This window comes from Agelaius tricolor, unplaced genomic scaffold (genome assembly GCF_023055355.1).
Source record: "Agelaius tricolor isolate 1412-34295 unplaced genomic scaffold, bAgeTri1.0.p SCAF_28, whole genome shotgun sequence".
Taxonomy (NCBI): Eukaryota; Metazoa; Chordata; class Aves; order Passeriformes; family Icteridae; genus Agelaius; species Agelaius tricolor.
The window spans coordinates 8,941,298-8,950,859 of NW_027269288.1; the positions used below are offsets into that span (position 1 = coordinate 8,941,298).

General features: G+C 59.9%; 1 protein-coding gene across 2 annotated transcripts; it reads right to left on the minus strand.

Annotated features, from left to right (window-relative positions):
• Positions 1-3,426: 3,426 nt before the first annotated feature.
• Positions 3,427-5,560, minus strand: HES4 (hes family bHLH transcription factor 4). Of its 2 annotated transcripts, none has more exons than XM_071449033.1 (4): positions 5,136-5,560; positions 4,951-5,046; positions 4,777-4,864; positions 3,427-4,438 (listed from the first exon to the last, which is right to left on the minus strand). In XM_071449033.1, exons 1-4 carry the CDS (start codon positions 5,337-5,339, stop codon positions 3,846-3,848), a joined length of 981 nt encoding a protein of 326 aa, XP_071305134.1. In that variant the 5' UTR covers positions 5,340-5,560; the 3' UTR covers positions 3,427-3,845. The 2 variants fall into 2 exon arrangements, with proteins under 2 accessions (XP_071305134.1, XP_071305135.1); XM_071449034.1 differs by having other exon boundaries at positions 5,229-5,554.
• Positions 5,561-9,562: the final 4,002 nt, after the last annotated feature.

Below are 9,562 nucleotides of genomic sequence, written 5' to 3' on the forward strand. Positions count from 1 at the left end.
GTTCGGCCGGACAGGGCTCGTTAACGCCTCTCCCCACACCCTTTCCCATGGAACGAGGCGCAGCTGCTCCGGCTCGGCTCGGGTGAGGGGGAATCTCCGATTTTTCCACCTCCCCGCTCTCCTTCCCCCACCACGCCCCGATCATTCCGCGATTCCCGGGAATTCCGGGCTGCCTTTATCGCATCCCTCTGGACTTTCACCTCTGGGCAGCCGCGCACTTTGCTCTTTCCCTGCACCTTTAAAGGGGTAAAAAGCAAATTTAGAAGCCTCTGGAAAAGCCCTCGGGAGCCTTTGGAGGGGATGGGCAGCGCTGCTGCTGGAGGGGAACAATCTGGAAGGGATGAGGTGGTAAAGAAATGGAAGAAGCTGGTGGCAGTGAGGGCACAGGAGTTCGAAACTCAGCACCAGAAGTTTCTGCATCAAAAATACAAAAAAAAAAACTTCAGCGTGGAAATATTCAGGGTGGAAGATAACAGAAGAGTTGTCTTGAGGAAAAGCAATGGGAAAGGAAGAAGAAAACAATGGGAAAGAAGGAAGAAAACAATGGGAAAGAAAGAGGAAAATCAATGGAAAGGACGGAAGAAAAACAATGGTAAAGAAGGAAGAAAAGCAATGGGGAAAAAGGAAGAAAATCAGTGGGAAGGAAGGAAGAAAAGCAATGGGAAGGAGTCAGGCCACAAACAGCCCAGGGCAGAGCAGAGGCAGCAGTGAGGGATGGAGCAGAGCCGAGCATCTCCCTGAGCCACCGGGGAACCCACGCCGAGGTGGATTTGGAATCCTTGCCTCGGAAGGATTTGGAATTTCTGGGGCTGCTCAGCCCGGCTGCTGCCGCCCACACGGAGCAGGTGGCAGAGGTGGCTCTCTGGGGGCGGAGGTGACACCGTGGTGACAATTCCAGGCTGTCACGGCAGCGGCAGAGCCGCGTCCCCGGGGAGCGCCGCGCTCCGGGTCCTGTTTGTGCTGCTGCCACCGCTCCGAACCCGCTCGGGATGAACCCACTCGGGATGAGCGGGATTCGCTCCAGACCCACTCGGGATGAGCGGGATTTGCTCTGAACCCACTCTGGAGCAGCGGGATTTGCCCCAAACCCACTCTGGAGGAGCGGGGTTCGCTCCAGACCCACTCTGGATGAGCGGAGTTCGCTCTGAACCCCCTCGGGATGAGCGGGATTCGCTCTGAACCCACTCTGGAGAAGCGGGATTTGCCCTGAACCCACTCGGGATTCGCGGGGTTCGCTCTGAACCCACTCTGGAGGAGCGGGATTTGCCCTGAACCCCCTCTGGATTCGCGGGATTCGCTCTGAACCCCCTCTGGATTCGCGGGGTCGCCCTGAACCCACTCGGGATTCGCGGGGTTCACTCTGAACCCCCTCTGTATTCGCGGGGTTCGCTCTGAATCCCCTCTGGATTCACGGGGTTCGCCCTGAACCCGCTCTGGATTCGCGGGGTTCGCCCTGAACCCGCTCTGGATTCACGGGGTTCGCTCGTCCCGCGCTCCTCAGCCCTCCCGGCAATGAAGGGAATTTGGCGGACGGCGGCGGGAGCCGGGCCGGGCCGCGGGGATGCCCCGGGGAGGGATTTGGTTGCAGGCAGGCGACAGCCGGGCTTTCATCTGCTCCTGCGAGCCTCCCTCAGACGGGAGAGGAGGGGCAGGGCTGTGGGGGATGGAGCAGAATTGCCGTAACACGATTTTATGTCTGTGATTGCATAACGAAACCTCCTGGGAACCTCCTGATTCAGATGGATCCCTGCTTGTGCCCGCTGATGGAGGGCTCTCAGACTGATCGATCGGTGCGCAGGAATTGCCGGCCTGGATCGGTACCAGGCTCCGAGCAGCCCCTGCTCCTTTATCGAGCCGCGCCTGAGCCATCAGGAAGCTGTAAAAAGCCTTCAGGAGCCGATAATCTGCTTTTTTATACCCCCGGCGCACACAGCCACAGGCCCTGTGCTCGCAGAAGCCGCAGCCCTGGTTGTTAATGGGAGCAGACCTTGAAGGATGGAATTGCATTTCTGCTCTTTAAAAAAAAAAGAAAAAAAGATAAAAAATAAAAAAATGCCTGGGTTTGTGCCGTTGGATGCTCTGCAAATCTCAGCTCATTCTCTGAGCTGGGAAACGCTGCTGGTGCTGCCCACCCACCAGGACAATCCCCAGGGTCCTGGAAGGGGGGAAATCAGGGAAATGAGGATCCCACAGAGCCCCGGGAAAGGGGGATCGGGGAAATGAGGATCCCATAGAGCCCCGGGAAAGGGGGATCGGGGAAATGAGGATCCCACAGAGCCCCAGGAAAGGGGGATCGGGGAAATGAGGATCCCATAGAGCCCCAGAAAAGGGGGATCGGGGAAATGAGGATCCCATAGAGCCCCAGGAAAGGGGGACCGGGGAAATGAGGATCCCACAGAGCCCCAGGAAAGGGGGACCGGGGAAATGAGGACCCCACAGAGCCCCGGGAAAGGGGGACCGGGGAAATCAGGGCCTCACAGAGCCCCAGGAAAGGTGGGAGATGCCGCCTCTGGCGCTCCCGAAGCTGGGAGATGCCGCCTCTGGCGCTCCCACCGCAGCTCCCGGCGCTTGTGCCGCGGATTCCAGGACAGCCCCCGCTCCCAAATTCGGGGCAGAGCGCACAAAGCTCGGCCTGGCACCCCGAGCGTTCCCCTAATGGCCTTTTCTGCGCGGCGCGGCCCTTTTTAATTGGTGACAATTGGAAGTGGCTCATTCTCCGTGTGCGAGAGGCTGCAATTGCTTCCACTTGGCCGCGATTCAAGTGCCGGGGGTGAGTCAGAATGGGTGGCAAAACTGTCTTTTCCTCAGTCCCCCTGCTCAGCGGCAAAGAAAAAGCCACAACCCCGAGTTATTCTCTTTTATGAGGTGGGCATTGTGAGGCCCGGCAATTGAATTTACAACAGCATTGAGTATCAGAGTCTATCTGGCCCTGTCAATGAGAGCGCCGGGGAAAAAAAAAGACACACATTAACCCTCAGCTCCGAGTTCCCAGGCGCTTCAATAGGGCTCCCGAGCTGCCAAAGAGCCCGCTGCATACTCGATGAGACCCTTTATACCTCCTAATTACCCTCCTGACAATAGGGACGGGCTCTCTCGCCGCTTTTGTGGGCCCGGAGCAACTTCTGTGCAGCCCATCCCCACCCCAGAGGCGGAAAAGCCGCGGAGATTTGGGGATTTTGGGAGCAGGTTGCGGGCTCGAGGTGGTTGCTCAGCTTCCAGCAGGTTTTTTTTAGGAATCCTTCTTGTGGCTGCAAAACTCAGGGGATATTTAACATTCCCACCTCAGCCCCATCGCTTTCCCCCCCAATTTCTTACCCAAATCCCTTCCAAATATCCTTAAATAAAGCCATGAAGTCCAGTCCTATTCAAATTTTTTGAGCTCGTCCTTGCCCACTCTCAAACAAAATGAAATGGTGGGGAAAAAAATCTATTTCAAAGAGTTCCTTTATTGAAACACCTGCATTTTTTTTCTCTTTTCGTTTTTGGAAGTCTTCGACACAGGCACGCACACACCCACAGACCAACGGGATACAAACAACTTTGGCATTATAACTTTTTGAATATTCGTTACAAAACTATTTCTCATTTATTTTTTTCTTTTGTTCGTTTCTTTAAAAAAAGTATCTCAAATAAAGGCATTTTAAAGGAGTTTAAAAATACAAGTCGAGATCCCAACCTCTAAAAATAATAAATAGCACGTTCATAGCGAGGTCCTTTTCTTCCTTTCTGCTTTAAATCTGCTTTAAAAAACCCCAAGACATAACAAGGGCTCCATACAACGGAGCCAACGAGAGTCCGTTGTTATTTTTTCGTTGTTTCTGGAGACGGGAATGACTCGGAGGAAGTCACCAGGGTCTCCACACGGATTCACTGCGCTCTCCAACGGGACTCCCGGCTTGCGACGCCGGCCCGATGCTGCCCCCAAATGATGTCAAACCTTGCACCGGCGACGCCGAGGGGGTGGCGGCCGCGTTCCCCGAGCCGCCGCCCGCCGCCACCGGCACGTTGGCGTTGGCATAGAGAGGAATAACCGGTCCGGAGCTGGGCGGGAAGGCCGGGTTGGGGATGAGGAAGGCGAACTGGCCGTCGGTGGCCGGAACGAGCTGGAAACCGCCGTAGACCTTGGGGGACAGCGCCTCGGCGGGGTTCAGCTTGCAGGGCACGGGCACGGCTCCGGCGGCGCCCGGGGGCAGCTGGACGTGCAGCGGCTGCTGCGCCAGATGTGCGGGCTGGGCGGGCGGAGGAGGCGGAGGAGGAGGAGGGGGGTAGTTCATGGCCACGATCTGGCCCAGGCACGCCGAGAGGTGGCTCAGGAGCCGCGTGCGCACGTCCGCGTTGACCCCTTCGCAGGTGGACAGGAACCGGGTGACCTCGTTCATGCACTCGTTGAAGCCGGCCCGGTACTTGCCCAGGACGGTGGGGTCGGCGCTGAGCGCGGCTGGGAGGGCGGAAGAGGGGGCGGCAGGTGAGTGGCAGGTCCAGAGTAGCGGCCCCGGTACCCTGTCCCCAGCGCCCGGTTCTCTGTCCCCAATCCCAGTGTGCAGCCCGGTTCCCGGTGCTCTGTCCTTAACCCCAGCCCCGGTTCCCGGTAAGGAGCCCCTTCCCGGTCTCCTGTCGCTAGCTCCCGTTCTCTCATTCTCAAACCCCCAGGCACTGGTGCAGAGCCCCGTTCCCGGTGCCCTGCCTTCGGACCGGATCGCCGTCCCCATTCTGTGTCCCCGGTTCCCGATCCCGGTGCCCGGTCCGGATCCCGGTGCCCCCGGGGCCGGCACTCACCGGTCATCTGCGCCCGCTGCAGGTTCCGCAGGTGCTTGACGGTCATCTCCAGGATGTCCGCCTTCTCCAGCTTGGAGTGCCGCGAGCTCTGCGGGACAACAGCGGCTCGCTCAGGGCTGCCCGCGCCCGGACACCGCCCGCTGTCCCCCCCGGTGTCCCCGCAGCCCCACTTACGTCCTTCTTGAGCGCGTCCAGGATGAGCGTCTTGAGCTGCCCCAGGCTCTCATTGATCCGCGCCCGGCGCCGCTTCTCCATGATGGGCTTGGAGGACTGCGGGCAGAGCGGAGCCGGTCAGCGCCCCCCGCACAGCCCCGGGACCCCCGCGCCGCCCCCGACCGGCAACCCCGACCATCACCGACCTCAGCACGGCCGCGGGCTTGCCGCCATCCAGCTCCGCCGCCACCGTTGCTGCGCCCCGACCGGCACCCTCCTCCTCCTCCTCCTCCATTTACCTTCCGGTGCTCGCTGGCGCTCCGCGGCTTGTCCGGCGTGTGGCTGGCGCTGGCGGGCGCGCCGGCGATGGGCGAGGCGGTCGGTTTCTCCATGCCCGTGTCGGCGGGCATGGCTGAGGCACGGTGCAGCGAACGGGTAGGAAGTGACCGGCGGGGAGAGCGGCACGAACCGGGGGAGCGGTAGGCGGGCAGAAAAAAAGGAACCGGAGGGGGCGAAGCGAGCGCGTGCGGCGGCGGGCGCGGGGCGCGTGCGGCGGGCGCGGGGCGTGAGGCGGCGGCGCCCCCCGCCCCTCGCCCGCGCCCTTTTATAGCCCGGCGGCGGCGGCGGCGGCGCCCATTCGTGTGAACCCGCCGCCGCCGCCGTTCCCACACTCGCGCGCAGCCAATCAGCGCCCGGCCCGCGCCCGGCGCCCGCGCGTCCCGCGCTCCTATTGGTCCGCTCCTCACCCCCCTCCGCTTTCCAGGCCCCCCTCCCTGCTCCGCGCGGGGCGGGAAGCCCCGCCCCGCCCCGTCACGCGCGCGGGGAACGCCCCCTCCCCTCAGCGCGGCCACGTGGGGTGAGGAAGGCGGGGGGAGCGCTGCGTGTGTGTGAGGGGAGGGGGGGTGGAGTGTGAGGGCAGAGCGCGGGCGGGGCTGGCCCCGGCACCGCCGCCGCCGCCGCGCTGGCCCCGCTCGCCGCCTGCCCTGCCCGCCCGCCCTGTGACACCCGGCCCGGGGGCGGCGGCGGTGGCGGCGGCTGGCGCGGCACGCGAGGCCGTGGCCGGCGGGCGGCCAATAGGCGGGGGGTGCGGGCGGCCGCGCGGGCGCTCTGCGCTCCCATTGGCTGGCGGGGGCGCCGCTGTCAATCACGGCCGCGGCTCGCGCTCTCCCTCACGGTTCCCCCCCCGGTTCCCCCCGTTCCCAGCGCGCTCCCCCCCGTTCGTTCCCATTCCCATCCCCATCCCCAGTGCTGCTCTCCACCACCACCCCCCCGTTCTCCCGTCCGAGCACGTGCCGGAGCGCTCCCGGCTCCCGGCTCCATGGGAAAACCCCGCCCCGCCGCCGCCCGCCGGCGGCAGCCGCCCCGCCGCACCGCCCGCGGGGCTGCCGCCTTCCTGCGCTGCCTCCCTGCCCGCTTCCCGCTTCCCCCCCGCTCCCCCCGGCCCCCGCAAGCCGATCCCGGCGGTGGCGGAGCGGGAGGAAGCTGGGTGAGCAACCCCAGCGCCTTCCCGCACGCCCGTGGTGCCCCGGTGCCCCTGGACCCCCCGGTTTCACCGGTCAGGAAGGGTCAGGACCCCCCTGAACTCTTCAGGCACCCCTATTCTGCCCTCCTCGCCCTTATTTACCCCCTGTTTTCCCCCTCCCGGAGCAAATCCCGGTGCGGGGTTCGGGGGAAGAAGCCCCCAGCGCCTCCTCCCACCCCGGCTGTGCCCCGGGACCCCCCTGGTTTAATGGGGGGCCTGGGAATTTGTCCCCCCCTCCTCTGTGAATTTGGCAGGAATGACCCCCCAAGAGTCCCTTCTGTGCCCCTACAGGGGTCTTGTCCCGATTCTGGTGTTTTTGTCACCAAGGCCGGTTCAAACAGGGCTCTGTGCCCTCCAGCACAGCGTGCCAAGGGAGGTGCCAACCCCCATCACCCCCTTTTCCTGTGCCACCCCCCCAGACACACCCTGGGGCTCTCTTTGGGATGGGAACAGCGTGTCCCAAAAGCTGCGGGAATTTGGGAAACCCCAAAAGCTGTGGGGCTTCATGAAACCCCAAAAGATGAGGGGCTTCATGAAACCCCCAAATCTGCGGGAATTTGGGAAACACCAAAAGCTGTGGGTTTGTGCCATGGCTGAGGAGGGGTCATGGTGCCCACTGGGCTCAGTCCTGTTCCCATGACCCAAAAAATCCCTTTGAGGTGGGACCCCCACCACAGAACAGCCCCAAGCTCTGGCTCATTTCAAGCCCTGCCTGTTTGAGGCCTTTCTGGGAATGCAGCCCTGGTGTGAAATCTCGCTGCTGCAGGCTTTAATCTTTTAATAATAATAATAATAATCTTTAAATCAGAAATTGGGAATTAGCTCCACATAGGCTGACGGCTCAGAGTGGGGTTCCTGGGCTGGAAAAGCTCTGCTCCTTTTCCCCCCTTTCCTCACCCATTCTGAAGGGTAAGAATGAGATTTTTTTTTTTTTTTTTTTTTTTTTTTTTTTTTTTTTTTTTTTTGTGTGGAAACTCTCAGGAAAACACATTCGGTTTTTGCAGCTGAAAACCTGAGGGCGACCCGGCTGAGTCTGTGGGAATTCTTCGGGAGGAGAAGGGAACCACACGTGGAATTTAATCCTCACCGTTGGCCCGGCTCCTGGTGTGCTCTGAATTCACTGCAGTGAACGATTCCAAAAGGGAAAAGGGAGAAAAAGGGGAAGGAAGGAAGGAAGGAAGGAAGGAAGGAAGGAAGGAAGGAAGGAAGGAAGGAAGGAAGGAAGGAAGGAATGGAAGGAATGGAAGGAATGGAAGGAAGGAATGGAAGGAAGGAAGGAATGGAAGGAAGGAATGGAAGGAAGGAAGGAATGGAAGGAAGGAAGGAAGGAAGGAAGGAATGGAAGGAAGGAATGGAAGGAAGGAATGGAAGGAAGGAATGGAAAGAAGGAATGGAAAAAAGGAAAGGGAAGAAAACAAAAAGAAGAGAATAGAAGGGAAACCAAGATAGGGAAGAGCGCTTGGAAGGGTTCCATCCTCGCACTGATCACATCCCGGCCCTTTCATGTCGGAGCAGTTCCCGGGGCTCTGCCGCACGCCAGGAGCGCCCACGGCAGCGCTGGGGAAGCGGCTCCGTCCTCCCGCAGACATCAAAGGCTCCAGGAGGATTCGTTCCTTTCAGGAGCCTTTTCCTCTCTCTCCCCGAGGCACACGTGACCGCAGGAACAGCAATTCTGGGCTGAATTATGATTTTTGCTGCGTGGGAGGTGTTGTTTTTTCTGGAGGAGTCCAAGTGGCAGCGAAGTGGAGCCCATTCCTCTGGAGGAAGGGTGCAGGTTGTGTCCCTGGGGAGGAATAAATGTTATTAAAAGGCTTTTTGAGTGTCACTGCAAAGGTTCAGGGCTCAGTTTCCTTCTGAGAGCAATAAACTGCAGAACAACAGCCCCTTGTGCAATCTCCCTGAAAATAAGGGAGGCTGTAAAAATCCTGGGAGGAAATAAGTCATGATAATAATAACAATAATAATAAAAAAACCCCAAAAATTATGTCCCTCCTTCGGCAGCTCGCTCTGAACGCATTAATTACATAATTACACTGAAAAAAAAAATAAAACAGAGTCACGACTGGAGGATTTCAGCAGAATCCACAGCGAGTGATGCAATTGCCAGGCTGGGAGCGGCCCTCGCTGGCTGCGCTGCTCTCCGGAGGGAATTCCAGGGAAAACTCGGGAGCATCCCCAGCATCGCCCCAGCCCCGCTCCAGCGCCCAGAGCCCGGGCAAAATCCAATCCTCATTTCCCCCAGCCCAGATGAAGCCGCAATTCTGCCCTCTGCCAGGACTGGCGTTTGGGATTGCGTTTGTTGTTTTGGTTTTGGGGTTTTCTGTTGTTGTTTTATCCCCACCTAAACCCGCATTTGGATGTGCCTGGGGCCTTTTCCCATCCCGCGGGGTTTTTCGCCCTTTTAGCGGAGACGGAAGCCACACAAAGGGGACAGGATGGGGACACGAGCACCCCCTGCCACCCTCTGTGCCTGCCCACCCCTGCACCTGGAAAACTCCCAGAGGGAGCCGGAAATTTCCCCGTTTGCACTGTGGGAAAAGATCCCGAGTCCAGAATCGGGAGTTTGGGGGTATCAGGGACGGCAGGGTGGGAGCGCTGCTGAGCGCGGCCTCCCCTCCCCGAGGCTTTCCTCCCTCGGAGCCGCTTTGCTGCAGCCCAGCCCACGTCCTGCATCTCTTCTCCATCTATTTTATCCCCCCCCCCGCGGGAGGTGCCAAGGAAACGCTCGCCGGGAGCGGCGGATCCCGGGACGGCAGCTCCGGTCCCGCGGCGTTTGTGCCCTTGCGGCTGAATCGCGAGGATTTCGCCCTCCCCTCCTGCAGTTCCTCCCTCGTAGCTGCCCCAGCTCGGGACAATTCGGGTTTTCCAGCTTGTGCTGGGGTGCGAAAGCCTTGAAACAACCTCTGCATGGGAACCTGGGATTTTCCTCCTTAGGGCTTTGTGTGCAAAGTCCCTCTCCGGGCATGGCCTATATATTTAATCTTTATCCCTTAGGAAAAAAAAAGATAAAAACTGGCGTTCATACATGTTTTTAAATAAAAACAGCTTAAAAGCTTTGAGTTGTGACGGTGTGAGAGGGGTTATTCATGCCCATATTGGGGCCGAGGACAC

What these genes read in the sequence shown, in the direction of transcription:
- HES4 (XM_071449033.1), bottom strand. Translation starts at nt 5,339, where the DNA reads ATGCCCGCCGACACGGGCATGGAGAAACCGACCGCCTCGCCCATCGCC. An exon ending in AAGCCCGCGGCCGTGCTGAG is followed by an intron (nt 5,047 to 5,135) that starts GTCGGTGATGGT and finishes CTCTGCCCGCAG; the next exon opens with TCCTCCAAGCCCATCATGGA. An exon ending in GCAGCGGGCGCAGATGACCG is followed by an intron (nt 4,439 to 4,776) that starts GTGAGTGCCGGC and finishes CCGCCCTCCCAG; the next exon opens with CCGCGCTCAGCGCCGACCCC.